This window comes from Eptatretus burgeri, chromosome 4, assembly GCF_056783735.1.
Source record: "Eptatretus burgeri isolate ZD-2024b chromosome 4, Ebu_testis_v1, whole genome shotgun sequence".
Taxonomy (NCBI): Eukaryota; Metazoa; Chordata; class Myxini; order Myxiniformes; family Myxinidae; genus Eptatretus; species Eptatretus burgeri.
In genome coordinates this window covers 2,911,204-2,928,371 of record NC_140964.1, presented here as the reverse complement: position 1 = coordinate 2,928,371, position 17,168 = coordinate 2,911,204, and the positions used below count along the sequence as shown (strand labels likewise).

At 45.3% G+C, this 17,168-nt stretch overlaps 1 protein-coding gene across 2 annotated transcripts in view; it reads left to right on the top strand.

Annotated features, from left to right (window-relative positions):
• The first annotated feature begins 4,155 nt into the window (after positions 1-4,155).
• The window catches only part of DNAJC1 (DnaJ heat shock protein family (Hsp40) member C1), a 50,180-nt gene continuing 37,167 nt past the window's right edge, over positions 4,156-17,168 (top strand). The window contains exons 1-6 of one of the 2 annotated variants that reach the window (XM_085876683.1): positions 4,156-4,306; positions 4,612-4,689; positions 6,868-7,032; positions 7,401-7,502; positions 8,265-8,311; positions 10,278-10,449. In XM_085876683.1, coding sequence (XP_085732809.1) covers positions 6,889-7,032; positions 7,401-7,502; positions 8,265-8,311; positions 10,278-10,449 — 465 coding nt within the window. In that variant the 5' untranslated portion in view covers positions 4,156-4,306; positions 4,612-4,689; positions 6,868-6,888. The remainder of the gene's footprint in view (positions 4,307-4,611; positions 4,690-6,867; positions 7,033-7,400; positions 7,503-8,264; positions 8,312-10,277; positions 10,450-17,168) is intronic. The other variant, XM_085876682.1, reaches the window with a different exon arrangement.

Genomic DNA, 17,168 nt, shown 5'->3' with positions numbered 1-17,168 from the left:
TTAATTGCTCGTATGACCAAGTAAAAAGAAAAGATGACGTCATCAGGAGGAATCTGGATAGGATTCGGGTTTCGGCTGTTACTTCTTGACCCTCCAACACGACGACCAGGCACAGCTAAGTGAGCCTTATTCAAAAAAAAAAATTAATAATAAAAATCAAGAAGAAACCGGATTCAGAAAATTAAATAATTCTGGCTGCCAGACCATGCGTCCGATCAGGTTTAAATTTAAAACCTATATTCCCCATCACTACTGGATCATAAATTTGGAGTTTCACGTCGATTGATGCAGTGGTTCAAGAGAGAAAATTTAAAATATTTTCCTTTAATCCAATATGGCTGCCAAACCATGTGACCTATCAGTTATTCACAAACACCCTGGTATCCCCAAGGCTTGGGAAACATATGTGTGAAGTTTCCCATCGATCTGCCCAGCCGTTCTCAAGAAGATTTCTTTAAAGGGTTTTAGGATAAATCCAAAATGGCTGCCAAACCATGTGACCTATGACATCATAGGTGGACAACTTTTTGTTCCTTATCGATAGGTGGTCATACTTGTAAAGCTTCTCCTCAATCTGTTCAGCCACTTTGGAGATTTTTGAAAGTTTTTTTTTTTCCAATAAGGCTGCTGCACCACGTGACTGATGATGTCATAAAACATTTTTATGTTGACTAATTTATCCTGAGATGACACTCAAAATTTTCTCTTTTTTTGTATACGATGTCGAAGCTCATATGAGAGCTAAAGGAGATACAGAGGTCCAACGTTTCTCCTTTTTTCCAACATGGCTGCCACACCACGTGATTACATCAAAATTATCATGAAAGCATTCCACATGAGTAGTCGCACATATGTGGAAAATTTCCTGTCAACCCAACAAGCGGGTTCCATAGTACAATGGAACAACAGCATGCAGACACGCACGAATGTACGCGTGCACGTACAGGACCGATCGCTGAACCCCTTTTTTCGCTTCGCGAGCGCGGGTCAAAAATGGCCGCCGTGGTGGGGTTCAAAACTATACTACAACCAATGAAATGTGGATAAGCATTGATACCGTGTATTTCATACTTTTGTTGTTGCTTCTACTTTTCATTCTGAGATGTATCAGTAGTTTATGATAATGCATGCATACATGGGTGCACCGGGACTGGTTAAGAGAGTCATGTGACCCGCCTATGTTTGGATGCTGTGTTGTGCTGTGTTGTGCCCGTGTCCAAAGTAAACCTGCTGTTCCCACTTCAGAGTCTTCGTCTCTGACTATTGAGTACATTACAGTGGCGACGAGGATGTCTTCGTGCATCAGCATATTGCAAGAATATGCAGTGGGGGATGATTGGGAAGACTATACCGATCGTCTGAAGCGGTACTTCGTGGAAAACAAAATGGACACCGATGAGGACGCTGAAAGGTGGCGAGCTGTATTGTTGTGAATTTGGAAGCTTACTGCACACAACAGCCAGGTCCTATAGATCAGCTATGTCGGTAAATATGTGTTTCTAGTTAGGGTCCCGTCCTATGTTTAATGGGTGATTAATTGTACGTGCGCTGTGAGTTATTTTGATAATTAGGATTTAAATTACCAACAAAAACAACAACAACACCTGCCCTCGCTTCCTTCCACCATCATCCACCGGCAGCATTGCACGTGTGTGTGTCAGCACGTACGTGGGCGGAGTCCAGTGTGTTAGGCGGGGCTTCTCTGGACATTAGTGTGCTGGCTTCGCCCCAAATATGGGCACAAGCGTTACGCTCTGGCTTCGCCCCAAATAAGGGCATAGAGCGTTCTCTCTGCCCAATGAGGGAGTGCGAGCGTGAGATAAGAGAGGCACGCATAGGCCAAACAAGAGTGGTTGTTGTTGAGAGTTGTCTTCTGGTCTTGAGAGAGTTGAGAATTGTCTGCTGGTCTTCGGACGTCTGGTGGTCTTCCGAAGCCAGTCATCGCCTTCCTGGGGTCCCACCAACAGAGCGTCTTCTCTTTTGGCCTGTGTGCCTGCGAGCCTGTCCGGGCTTGGAGCGGCATTGCGTGGCGGGTTCGAGTCCTGCCACACTGGATCGTCGAAGACCGCACGAGGCGGAGAGGTCCGAGAATAGGCTCTGACCTCCAGCTCGCCTTTCCTCGAGCTGGAGGCCTCCAATAAAGACCTGACGGGTCCGTTTCTTTGTGTGTGTGTGTGTGTGTGTGTGTGTGTGTGTGTGTGTGTGTGTGTGTGTGTGTGTGTGTGTGTGTGTGTGTGTGTGTGTGTGTGTGTGTGTGTGTGTTGTGGCGCCAGTCTATTAAATAAAACTGCATAAGTGCTTGTACATAAATTGTTATTCCTTCAGTATTCGGTTAACTCTGCCTTCTTGTGTGCTCCCCTGCCCCATTATAAATAAATATCCCTTTTGTTAAATGTTCCAGCTCGTTTCTGTGTTTCTTTCTTTCATTAGCTTGGCACGGTGTGTAGCGAGGCCGTAAATTGTTCATTTGGTCCTTGGTAGTCTCTGCTCGGGGTACACACGGTTCGGGCTCGGTAACAGCTCGTTCCGCTCGAGGTCCGTCGAGGGTGTGAATTCCTCGGTAGTTTTGTCCATGTGGGTAATTAAGTATATTGAAGTTTGGCAATTGACCCTACACCACGCGGTCAAATTATTGGCGATTCATGGTCCAGTAAGGGACCCGTGCCTTTCGGACTTATCCAAAAGGCATGACCTCAATTCCGGTGTGTTCGGTGGAGCCGACTCTACTGCTCCCTGTCGCGGTCGTGCTCGCCACCGATACCCGGCCCCGTAACAGTATTACTGACTGTATGTGGCACCTCGATGTACAGCCTCATCAAAGATCTTGCCCCATCCAAACCTTCTGACAATTCGTAGATTGCAGACTGCCTGCTTTGGGGTAGCTGAGTGATAATTTCGCCCAAACAGTCACCATGAAGGTTCTTGCCTGAGCCCATGTTTGGTGGCCTGGTTTGAACGGTGACATCGAGTCCGGTGCACGCCATTGTTACACTTGTCGAGCCAATACCAAGACACCGCCACAGTCTCCATTGGCCAGATGGTAGTGGCCACCAAAGTCATGGTCCAGGCCACACATCGGCCATGCTGGTCCACTTCAAGGGAAGCTTTTCCTTATCGTAGTTGATGCCCACTCCAAATAGATTGAAGCTCTCGTGGTGCTATCCTCATCCTCTGCTGTAACAATGGAAGCTCCACGTACCATGTTCGAGCAACAAGCTATTCCAAACTCCATTGTATCACATCATGGATCGTCATTTACGGGTTCAGAGTTTCAGAACTTGTACAACATGAATGACATTAAGCACTACACATCTGTCCCCTACAAACCCATCAGTGATGGTCAAACCGAACGTGCTGTTCAGATCATCAAGAATGGTCGAAGTCGCATCAAGGACAGCCCTCCACTCGCCATGAGAAGATCAGCTCGTGTCTGTAAACCTCCTGAACGTCTTGATTTTTAAATAATTAAATAGATATTAAAAAAGGGAGGGAGATTAGATGTGTCAGTAGTTGATGATGGTGCATGCCCACATGGTGGAGGCACCGGGGCGTGGTTAAGAAAGTCATGTGACCCAGCCATGTCCCCGTGCTGTGCTGTGTCCGTGCCCGTGTCCGAATTAAACCTGTTGTTCCCACTTCAGAGACTTCGTCCCTGTCTATTGAATATATTACACATTCAAGATCGACAAACGTTTGTAACCACACCCCGCCGGACAACCACAAAATGTTCAAGTACCACCATCACATCGTTTCCATGGAGACCGCCATGTTGTTAAGCGGTTCCGAGCACTTCGTTCCATTGGAGTGCTTACCGCTTGAATCAAGCAAGCCGCTTGGAAAGCGATAGCAATCCGCTTGCTAACGGAACACAGCTCGGATTAATTTTTTTGGTGAATTAGAATGATGGCAAAGCGAGTCGGTATAAAACATTAAAATGAAGCAGTCGAGGTATTTACACACTAATATGGAATATTTATTATACAGTTTATGAATAAGGGTGTATGTGACGTGTTGCATGAAAAAGGATGGTGATCGCGGCCTCCATTTTTTTTGTGTTGCATGAAGGAGAAGGAGGTAGGAATTACATTTTCCAATTTGCCAAGTAGTATGTCGGATTAAATCGGCCACATTTTGTTTTTTTTTAGCGGATCGATTGAAGAGACTACAAAGTGAATGAAACATCCGCCATCGCTGATTCACTTCCGGTTTAAAGTCCAGCGTGGCGGTGCGCGAGATCCCCGGTGCGGGCAACGTTCGGTCTCGCTCTGTGATGACGTCATCGTCCTGAGGCGACCGCCACAATCAGGTATTTTTTTTTTCATGATGAACGTTCGAGATTATCTTGTTGGGAATTATTTGGCGGAAACACGACCGAAGCGGATTTGCAGTTGCTCCGTTCTTCGTCAACGAGGAGAAGCGATGTGACACGTCCAAATTTTTTTTTTTCTGTTCATGTGGGTCATGGGTAGTCGTGATCCATATCCGGCTTATCCGTTGGATGCAAAATGTCAACAGTGTTCAGCCTGGCGGGAGTATACCCTCTACCGAGTGTCGTTGTAGTTAAAAAAGGACAATATATGTTTGTTTTTTTTCCCCCCGCCTCCCCCGCAGGACGAACACAAGTTGGCAAGGGGTTGAGGGACAGGACCTGCACGTGAGACCTGGTTCCTCTCGCAGCCATCGCCATAGGCAAGCAGCACGTGTGCAGCATCTTTATACATGACCTTAAGCATGTTGGGATGCTATTTGTTTAATCAACACATGGAGCACACCTGTGTGGAAACGTTTGCCTGGTGTCCCTCATTTATCCAGGTGTTTCCATTATTTATTTATTTAATTTTTTTTTGTCCACAACCTATATATACATATGGATGAAGTGTGTCGATGTCCAACCACGAACGGCACCTTTTATGACTTAAATAGACAGTATACTTATCCGTGTTGTTTGTGTTCCTGTTGGAGCATAATTAAATAAATTGCATACGTGTTGGTCGTACTCAGGGTCAGGTCATGGGAACAACCCCACCCCCCACCTCTGAATGGAGGGGGGGGCGGTTGGATGGGGGAGACTACCTTAAATTTTATCCTGTACACGTGCCACATTGCAAGTGGTTTACTGACCCCGACGACAGACGCGGAATACCAGCCACGACACAAAGTGTAGCTGAAACACAGAAATTTGGGGAAGGGGAAAGCGGTTATGAAACAGAAAAGGAACAAACGAACAAAACAAAAAAAGTTGATGGAGAGGGGGAAAAAAAATCACACGACACTCTGTGGAGCGCATACCTCCGCCACGTAATGCCTGATCCATGAGAACGTATCGGGGCCCATTAGAATTTTTGAAATATCATGCTGTGCAGTACTATATCGTTTTTGGCCCTATCTCTCAATGGTGAAGAATCGCTTTAAAAATTAAATAATTCTCTTATCCGGATTCGGAACTTCACCAAAATCGAATCAAATCGTCCTTGCAACACACTCAACCTGTCCAAGTTTCATCCAAATCCATCTCTAACTTTTTGAGATATATATATATATATATATATATATATATATATATATATATATATATATATATATATATATATATATATATATATATATATATATATATATATTGGTTTAGCCCTGTCTCTCACTGGGGAAGAATCACTTAAAAATTATCAGATCTGGATGTGGATTCAGATCTTCACCAAAATTGAATCCACTCGTCCTTGTCATACACCCAGTGTGACCACTCCTTGGCTTTTTTTCACAAGATCTTGGCTATTCGTTGTTCACCTTGGCGTCTTGGTTTTCTATTATCATCGCTTTTCCGAAACCTTGTGAATTGTTGGCTTTTTTTCATTGGCTCACCTTGGCATTTATGAAAATGAGGAGTGGTGACACTGCACACACCAAACCTGTCCACCAAGTCTTATCCGAATCCGTGCACAACGTTTGGAGATATCGTGCTATATATCGTTTTTGGCTCTATCTCTTAATGGTGAAGAATCACTAAAAAAATTCTCGTAGTCTGATCCGAATTCGGATCCAGATCTTCACCAAAATGTAATCGGTCCGTCCTTGTTGCACACCCAACCTGTCCACAAAATATCATCAGAATCCGTTCACAACTTTTTGAGATATCGTGCAAACATGAAGACGTCGTGCAGAGCACGATACTTGCAAAATCCATGAAACAAATTTGACCTCAAAAATAGTTGGCTGGTTGAATTCAGGAACCTGAAATATAAATCCCCTTCAAATTCCAAGTCGATTGGATGGAAATTGAGGATTTTAGAAATATGTTCCACCTGAGTTGTTGACTTTGGGCCTTTGTTGACCTTTTCGTCCATGTTGTCCTCAAAAATAATTGGCTCGTTGAATTCAGTGACCTGAAATGTCAATCGGATGAAAATTGAGGATTTTAGAAATCCCACCGAAGCTGTTGACCTTTGGCCTATGTTGATCTTTTGACCTATTGACCCCAAAAATAAATCATCTACCAGACAGACAGACAGAGACTGACAAAATCGACTGACCAATATACTTGAAACAAGTAACAAACAAACAGACAGAGAGGGATGAAAACATAACCTCCTTCACCTTCGGTGGTGGAGATAATAACCTGGAGAAGGGGAGTGCTTGGGAATGGTTTACCAGTGACAGCAGAGAGGGACATTGTGGTGAAGACGAGTGGTTGCAGATTTGTTTGAGGCAAAGCAGTCGTCCATTCACCTAACTCAAATTGTGTCCGTGATCAAGCTCGAAGACCTTTTGGTTTGCCCGCTTCAATTTTTCCTCTCCACGTATCATGTGGTTCGTTCATTCCGTCGATCGAAAATTTCTTCTTGATGTGCCTGCGTGCATCCATAATTACAGGTGGGCACGTGAACCGTTACCATGATGCTGGGAATCCCGGCTCTGATGCTGCTAAATCTGCTGGGTGCACATTCGGCGTTTGCCTGGGACAGTGGGGACTTGGAACTTTTTGATCTTGTGGAGGAAGTACACAGGAATTTTTACGAGGTCCTGGGTGTAGAGCAGGTATGTATTCCCCCCCCCCTCCCCTTACTTCTCTACCTTATCATCAAAATGCTTCTTTTGATGGTGGTTGTGACATTTTGAAGTGTAATTTCGTCTGTGTTTATTGCAGACCCATGTTCACTGATCATTGTTATTGTTGAATTCAAAATGGATTCAAACTCGAGGCTAGTTTCAGGTTATGGAGAACAGCTTTGTATCTTTGCATAAAGGAAAAGAGAGGTTGATCGGTTCGCTGATTGTTTGTAAAGATCGCTAAAACTTTCCGTGTGTGGTTGTCGTGTTTGAAGAATCTTTTGTGATTGAAAGATTTAAACCTCACACTTGTTTGACTTGCCGGTGTTTATCCTAATTTGTTGACACGTGTACAGACTGCTGGCACCCCTGAGATCCGCAAAGCCTATCGACGCACCTCTCTCCAACTCCACCCTGATAAGAACAAGCATGAAGAAGCAGAGCAACAATTCAGGCAGGTCTGTGACCACTCGAGTCGGGTTTCTCAATGCCATTTAGATGATCTACATATTACATACACAAGAGAGGTTGGGGATGCGATTGCTAATTGAAAATATCGACATGAGAGAAAAAGGAGGATTGTCTACTTGGTGAGAAGAGTGCGTTTCAAAGCACGAGCAAGTCGTCCGTGCCTGCACAGGATTCCAAACGTGGTGGGGATGAAGGTGGCAAAAATGCAAATTGCGTCTTCCGTCATCGAGCCGGCAAACCGGGAGCAACATTTCCCATTTATCGCCACGTCTGATGCAATTTAAATGCTGTAATGGCGACGAGGTGCTCCATTTGAAACTTTGTTCGATGCACGTAGCTTTTTGATGCCTCGGGCCCATAATCAAAATTTGTGTCGGCGTCAAAGCCGGTGATCAATTGCAAGTTGACTGTAGGATATGGCATCACACGGATTCATGATCTTCCTTCAAGCGGAAGGGTTTGATGTTGCTCAAATTACAAGTACAGGATAGCAGGTTGGGAAATTTTCAAACCTTGCAAGAGTTCTCATTTTGATGTCGAACACCAAACTGAAGAACCAAATATTTTGCTGTCACCAATGAAAAAGATTTGAGATTCACTGGTGGAGCGAATGGGCCGATGTGGCTTTTCAGGCTGAACAGACACGCGTATCGAGACCCTGTGCAGCAGACGCTCGATCATCAGTCGGGATGACCTTTCAACGGATTCTTTCTTCCTGTCTCATTACATATATTGTGATTGTGTTTCAGGTTGTTGCGATATATGAAGTGCTGAAGGACGAAGAGAAGAGGAAGAAGTGAGTTTTTAAATTATGACCATCTTTGAGGACCATCATCCGTTGTTGAGGAAATAGAGTAAACTATAAGAAACTAGAGGGGGAGCACTCGGTCGAGTGCAAAACCTCCGCCGCCAATACTGCGAGGTCACTCAAGTGAACCTGATATCCTATTCATTCAATTTGACGTCAACAGTGCTCACAGAGTTATAGTTTGCAACTTTCCCTTTTACTTTTAACTATTACATACTCAATTCATTTGTCATAACTAGATTCCTTGAGACAGAAATTGATTTTACGTGGGTATATCCAACGTAAGTTCCAAAATCAGCCGTAATTATAATTTTGGCATGTTTTTTTTTGTTGGAAATCACTGATAACATGTAGAAATGCAAATTTTTTTTTGCAATTTTGTTGAAAAAAATTTACAATTTTTTTTTCTCCAACAATTTTTTTTTTTTGGGCGGGGGGGGGGGGGTTGGAAATCACTAAAAACATGTAGATATGCGAAAAAAAATTTCAAATATTTTTTCAAATTGGCCGCCATAGCGGCCATATTGGATTTTGGACCAAGTCCGAAATCTCAGGGCATGACCCTTGGACCAGACCTAACCCCCCCTCCACCAAGTTTCATCAAAATCCGTCGAGGAGTTTTTCTGCAATACTATTCACAAACAAATAAACAAGCAGTCATAGACTGGTACTTACGAAATCGTCAACTTGACCTCTGACCTTGTCTAATAAAAGCTGTCTCGAGAGAAGGTAGCGACGCAAATCAGAAGTTTCTACGATGATTCTGTACCAAACCATCAAAATTCGAATGTTTTGGATGTTTGAACTCACTGTGACCTTGACCTTCGACCGATTTTGACCAAAATCTAATCAGCGCTAGCCATCACCCTCCTGAATCACGTGGTGTAATTTGACATTGGTAGCTTCTTCCGTTCTCGAGTTATCTGTACCAAACCATCAAAAATCGAATATTTGACCTCACTGTGACCTTGACCTTTGACCGATTTTGACCAAAATCTAATCAGCACGAGCCATCACCCTCCTGAATCACGTGGTGTAATTGGACATTGGTAGCTTCTTCCGCTCTCGAGTTATCGTGCCTACAAACAAACAGAAGTCATCAATATACTTACGAAATCTTTAGATTTCGTAAGTAACAAACAATACAAACAGAAAGGGGTGAAAACAGTAACCGCCATCCATCTTCGATGGCGGAGGTTAACTGGAGGGGGAGCACTCGGGAGAGTGCAAAACCTCCGCCGCCAATATTGCTGGGTCACTCAAGTGAACTTTATATCTTATTCATTAAATATGATGTCAACAGTGCTGACTGTTGTAGTTCTTTTCTCCAACATTTTTTTTTTGGGGGGGGGGGGACCAAGTCCAAAATCTAATGGCATGATCTATGGACCATACCTAACCCCCCCACCAAGTTTCGTCGAAATCCGTCGGAGTTTTTCCATAATACTGTTAACAAACAAACAAACAGAAAGGGGTGAAAACAGTAACCTCCCATCTTCGATGGCGGAGGTTAAATATCTGATTGGTCACCCATTAAAGGCCGACAGTTAGTGGAGCCTGTTGTAGTTCTTTTCTGAATGAGATGAGGTGGTCAACCACACACTTGGACCCATATGGTAAACTATTCCAGGCTGATGATCAAAAAGCCTACTTGTCAATGATATTGTGAAATGTTTCTGTGATTACATGCAGGATAGCCGGCTTAACGTCCCTTCTGACGGATGGTGTGTTGCAATACAGAGCCCCCTCCCAATGCCAGACCAGATGACTGTTTGAATTGTGACTTTCAGACTAGGATTTTGCAACTCGTGGACCTGCAAGCTATCGCGATGCTTTAAAAAAAAAATTTTGCTGCCCTGGTTGATATAAAACAAAATGAAATTGATGATTTTATTTATTTTCGTTGTTCTGTCACTGGTTTTCTCGTCATTGTCAAATTTCGATCCCACACCAGGTATGATGAGGTGCTGGAACATGGCCTTCCTGATTGGCGCCATTCCGTGTATTACTACCGGCGGGTGCGCAAGATGGGCCTGCTTGAGTTCTTATTGCTACTTTTCCTCATCCTCACAGTGGGTCATTACCTGGTCTCCTGGTCCATATACTTGGAGCAAAAGTTTTTACAGGTGAGGAAGATTTTTCTGAGACTGAAATGACATGGTCATCCATCCTTCAATATGATCAAATAAGCACCCAGTTCTTGGAGTGGTGGGGTTTGGGGTTGGGAGGGAGGAGGGTGGGGGAGGAGGCTCAAGTGTGTGGTTTGTGAGTGTGTGTGGGTGTATACATGTAATGTTAGCATGATATACAAGCCCATCCAAAGAATAAAATAATAGTTGTATTTATGCGACGTCGACCTCCTGCTGACATGTCTTTATTTATAACTCGTTTCGCTTGTGTTACTGCACATGCTAATTAGCATTTAGTCCTCAATGTTGATTTATATTTTGTACATAATAAATAGATTGTTTCTCATGTCACCTCAAAATGATTTGTTGTGTGATGCAGCATCACTTTTTCATCAGGTTGTAGATTTTGATATGAAAATAACTCGTGCATAATGTTTTGATTTTTTTTTCCCCTCAACAAAGGCCCATAAACGGTTCATAATCTCATTACCCTTCATATCTGTCAGCCATGAAGGTATTTGTGGCCAATTACTCCCACAACCTAATCACAACTGTTTTACAATATGTGACTTCCAAAATGACGTATGAACACTAAACGAGACTGTGTGTGTGTTTTAGTGACAAGTTTCTACTCGCTGGGCACTTATAACCTGCCATTGCTTGCGTGAAATCTGTCTCTCCAGCTCCACCGTGAAATCTGTGAAATGTTCTTTTAAACATAATTTTCAGAATTTAAATGAAACTAGTGCGTGCCCATACATGCTAAAAAAAAAGAATTGTGACGTCAATCGTGATGTCATAGCACCGTGTCCTATCATTGGTTTGGTAAATAAATGGCCATAACTTGGGAACCACTTGTCCGATTAATAGCAAACCTTGAAAAGGCACATCCACAGGTCCCCAGCAATATACCTGGCAAGTTTCAATTAGATCGGACCAGTGGTTGTCGAGAAACAGTGGTCACAGACACACACACACACAGAGAGATTGATGGAATTATAGATAGACGAGTGCGTGCCCGAAGGTGCGTGCCCGTATGTGCAGCTTCGTTCCTTCGCTCTCGTAAACGACGACTGGATTGGGGCATTGTTTCAATTAGATCGGACCAACCGTATCCGAAATGGCCATAACTTGGGAAACAGCTGAAACGGATGAAGAACGATATCAAACCTTGAAAAGGCACATACTCAGGTCCCCAGTGTCAATTGTGACGTCATATCAAACGAAGAAGAAGAATTGTGACGTCAATCGTGCAAAAAAAAAGGATTTGTGACGTCATTCGTGATGGCATAGCACCGTGTCCTGTCATTGGTTGGCAAATAAATGGCCGTAACTTGGGAACCACTTGTCCGATTTAATATCAAACCTTGAAAAGGCACATACTCAGGTCCCCAGCAATATGCCTGGCAAGTTTCAATAAGATCGGACCAGTGGTTATCGAGAAACAGCGGTAGCAGACACACAGACCCGTACGTGCAGGCCCGTTCATGTGTGGCCGTACATGCAAAAAAACAAAAAAACAAAAAAAAAATCAAACCGCGAGCCACAAACAACAACCACACAGGCCATTCCTTCACTCTCACGTGCCCGTACGTACGTGCAACAACAACAAAAAAGCAACTTTCAAACCTTGGGAAATAGCCGCTTCCCTTGGGAAAATTCAAACCTTGGGATTAATTAATAATTTGAACAATTAATTCAAACCTTGGGCAAAAACAGCTTTCAAACCTTGGGAAACACTTGGGGAAACAGCTGAAACGGATGAAGAAGAACGATATCAAACCTTAAAGTCACATACTCAGGTCCCCAGCGTCAATTGTGATGTCATATCAAACGAAGAAGAAGAATTGTGACGTCAATCGTGCAAAAAAAAGATAAAAAGAACAATTGTGACGTCATTCGTGATGTCATAGCACCGTGTCCTGTCATTGGTTGGCAAATAAATGCCCGTAACTTGGGAACCGCTTGTCCGATTGATATCAAACCTTGAAAAGGCACATCCTCGGGTCCCCAGCGACATTCCTGGCAAGTTTCAATCAGATCGGACCAGAGGTTGTCGAGAAATGGCGGTCGCAGACACACATACAGACACACAGAGATTGCTGGAATTGTAGATAGATAGTGGCAATTTCAAAATGGTTAATTTCAGGAAAATGATTGTTCTATTCGTGGATGTAAATAAGATTTATGGAAACCTGGGAAATATGAGAAATATTTGTGGATGAGACTGAGGTGTTGAGTACCCATCATTTCCTGTTAATACAAGTGAGCAGGTGCAGTGTTTGTGTGTGTGTATGTATGTATGTATATATGTATATATATATATATATATATATATATATATATATATATATATATATATATATATATATATATATATATATATATATATATATATATATATATATTGTGACGTCCACGGGACTTGAACAGTCCCGCCAACGTAGAATGAGCCGAAACGATGGAGGCGGTTTATTTTTTATAACCCAAAGATGGCGGTTTTAATCGCTCTACAGCAAACGAGACGAGGAAGGTGGCATGAGTCACTTTTCACTGAGTTAATAATGTTTATTTCTCGAACCAGAAATAATAATAAGACTCGGCAAGAGGAGGGATCCGGGGCGTTTTGACGGGATGGTGGTGTGGGTTCGGGCGTGGGCAAAACACAAACAATTCCAATGGATATACAAATCTCAAACCCTCTAAGGCGCCAGGTACACACACACACACACACACACACACACACACACACACACACACACACACACACACACACACACACACACACACACACACACACACACACACACACACACACACACACACACACACACACACACACACACACACACACACACACACACACACCGTAGCTGGTGGTCAGGCTGGCCCGTGGTGTCGACGCAACAGTCCCTGGATTGGCGCCGGACGAGCTGGCGTTGCGCTCGTCAGGGGCAGGAGACACCGTGGTGCTGTTCCTGGTGGTGTCGACCTCCTGGTGTCGGCCCAAGACCGCTCACAGCCGCCAGGGAGCCAGTTCTGGCGCCAAGATGCGAGCAGGAGAGGGAGGCAGGTCCGCCCGCCGTTCGGTCCCGAACTCCAGAGCCAACCGAGGTGAGGCACGAGGCACAGCAAGGCCTCGAGACACGACGAATCGAGGAACGAACCAGCGCAACAAGAGAGCACGCTCCGAGACCAACAGCCTCGACAAGACGCTTTCCTTATATGACTCCTCTTCCACTTCTTTTCCCGAACAGAACCTTTTTATACTCGAGTCCTCGTCACTTCCAATCGAGCCGTTTTATTGGCCCTCCGCCGTCGCCTTCCGCCAATCGTGATCAAGGGGCGGAGCCATCCGCAGCACTGTCCTGTTACGTCACGGCAACCCTCCAGGGAATACTAAAAGGGTTTACGCAGACACACTTACCCTAACCCGTCTCCCTATCTAATTACGTGACAATTATCATTTCCCCCTTGAAGAAATGGACATTTACTAGACAACTTATCATCACTGAATTGCTACTTATTACATCGAGATCCTGGTACAACTCGAACAGCATAGCATACCTAATTAAACATCCTAATTACCCTTTGAATGCATACCCCCCCTCAGACGTAACACTGCCCCCTCCTCTGGTACCGTAGCTCCTGCAAGGTATATCACAGGCGCTACCGTACCAGCCTTAACACGTACTGACTCACACCTATTTAACCTAACGAAATAAAGTAGGAGGGGCAATGGGCAGCGAGTCGCAGCTAACTTACCTATCCTGCTTAATGTACTACCCCCCTTATGGCCTTATCCTCACCTAAACAATCATTCATTTTTTTATTTTAATTTTTTCACATGAGAGCACTGAGCGAAGTTGCACTCCATCCTCTGGATCATCGCTCTTGTCCAACACTCTTCCAGTGATCTGGGGAGGGGAAACAAAAGGTTCCACAAAAACACAACACATACTTTACATTCCTACTCTAAACCTTAACGACACTATTCACGGGATATTTACACTTGACCGCGTCCCCCAGTGGATGCTAATAGACCCAGTCTTACCTGGGGAGCCAATTTTCAAATTTGCTTGACCCCAAAATTATGCGGACATCATGCCCTTGCTGCACATGTCAAGTTGTGCGGGATCGAGTGGGACTCTCACATCTTCACAACACTCACACCATGGTCATCATCACATTTCTAGGTCATGGTCCCCATTTTAATGATGCAGGCTGAATCCCGTCATGGCCGTGGGGTGGGTTACCACAAGATGATGGGGGCATCTCAGGTGCAAACATGCCCACAGGTAAGCTTTAGTCCAACCCAGACGTTTCTCCGCCCCGCTCCCTTTGATTCCCACCCCCTGGTAGCCATCAGCTCTAACCCCGTACAACACACTGGAAGGGGTCTCACTGGCTCCTCTGGCCTTCCTGGGTCGCCAAGGTCCTACCCGCCTTGGTCGCCCAACCAGACCCTCTCCCAATTGCCTCCAGACACTGTCACCATTAGCCACCAGGGGTGAATCTCCTTGAAGGAGGTCGCAATTCCCGCTCACCGTGAGCTTCAGCAATCCCTGCGGACAAGCACATCATCCCCACCCACAAAACCCACATGACTCCCCCACCCCATCGGCCTTACATGTGACACCTGCATTTCGAACACTTCACCGACCATGACCTTCCCTGTTACCACACCATGACCAATAAAAAAAATCAATGTGTGCACCATACATTTCACTTCTTAACTTGAAACAACTCACACAGCACTTCTCACCCGATCCACGCACCAGCCATTGGACAGCCACTCGTGCCCGCTTTGTTACCAATTACCCACTGTCCCTATTGTCACTCTAAAACCCAGCAGAACTTAAACCCATGCCAATTTTCCCCAATTCACTATTTTCACCAAAGGAGGCACTTCACCACAATCTCACCAGCCGAGCATGGCCCGAAATGCTCAGCCCGATCTAGTCTCCCCGACCCCCGACAGTGATCTCCAGACTCGACCTATGAAAGGGCACCTCGGATAGACCTGGCGGTTCAGCAGGAGGATTCATCCTCTCAGAGTCTAAAAGTCTATTGGAGGGTCCCTCCATCGCCGGGTACCGGCAATATCGTTGCACGTGTCCTCTTCGCCCGCACCGGAAGCAACTCCCCATAAAAGGCCCCCGTGGGTATCTGTGTAATGTCTCTTCTGGTTCCGGACCCCCTCGGCCATAATCGAATTGCTCTATTGGCTGGGCTGGACCCCGCCGCTGTGGCGCACCTACTGCCGAATTACCCTTTATCAAACTTGACAGTTTCTGGCAAATTTCCTGAAACATTTGGGTAATGCCAATTTCTCCCAGCCCCTCTCCCTGATCCTGAATCTCCGCCTGTCGGACCGTCACCGATGGCCTCTCTGGCACCCGACCCGGCCGCCTCCACGAGGCCAGCCTGGCTGCGCACTCAGCCGCTCGGTGAACGGTGGGTGGATCCTGTAACTCCACTAGCGCTCGGACCTCAGGGTCCGGAAGAGTAGCTAAAAATTTCTTTAGTGCCAGTCTGTCCCATGCTTCCACTGTAAGGTCCCGATACGCGATCCTGACTGATTGGTAAATGTCCTGTGCCAGCTCCTAAACTGTCTCGCCCGGCTTTAATCTGCGGTGCTGGAGCTGGGCCCGCACCAGATCACAGTTTGCTGCGAACCCAAACCGACGGCTCAACGCCTCGCAAATGTGGGAGCTGGTCAACATCCCCTCCGCGATCACGTTTAACACATCTGTGGCTGGTCCCCGCAACGTTGCCACCAAATTCCCTGTACGTTCCCGCTCATTCCACCCGTTTAGTCGGGAAATGCACTCAAATTGCGTCAGAAAAGCTTCAACGCTCCCTGACCCGTCAAAATTTACCAGGGGGATCACTTTTCCGGTGGCCCGCTTCCCAGTTTCTCCCTTGTCCAAATCCAGCCCAGGGATCAAACACCCTTGTGGCTGCGTATCCAATTTCGGAGCCCACTGTGGCCAAAGATGTTTTGTGGTGAGGGTCTCATGGGTCAATTTTACCTCCTGTTCCAAACGTTGAATGGACCAATTCACCTCTTCCCGCAGGATCTTTTGGGCCTGCACAACCTCCTCCAAGGCTCCGTCGCGAGTTTGTAGCTGCTCCTCAACCAACGCGGACACTCTACTTACAAAAGACGGCTCTACCAGGCCTTTATCCAAGACTTCATCTTGGCTCATAATTTTATCTTGTTCGTCCAAACGAGCCTCCAATCATTTTACCTCCTCCGCCAAATTCATCCCTTGCTTCCTTAGCTCTCCCCACTCTTCTACTTGCAGCTGCATACGAGCATCCACACAGGCACGATGACGTTCCAGGCCTTCATCCACTTTATCAACCCGAATGTTCGTTGCATCAATTTTATCTACCAATTTTTTCCGTATATTTTCCCCCTCCAATGTAATTTCTACCTTTGTTTCCTCCAATCTATCCTCAAATTTACTTTGTATTTCCCCCAATTGAACATCCACACACTCCTGCATCTCAGTTTTCATTTTCTCCATCTTTTCCCCCAATTCATCCCTCATTAAATCAATCCGTGCACCCAACTGTTCCCCAATTACCGCCAATTGATCTGTCATTTCTGCCCCCTGTGCCGTCATTTCTGCCATCTGTGTCACGAATTGATTTGCCATTTTTGCAGTCATTTCTGCCCTCTGTGTCACGAATTGATTTGCTATTTG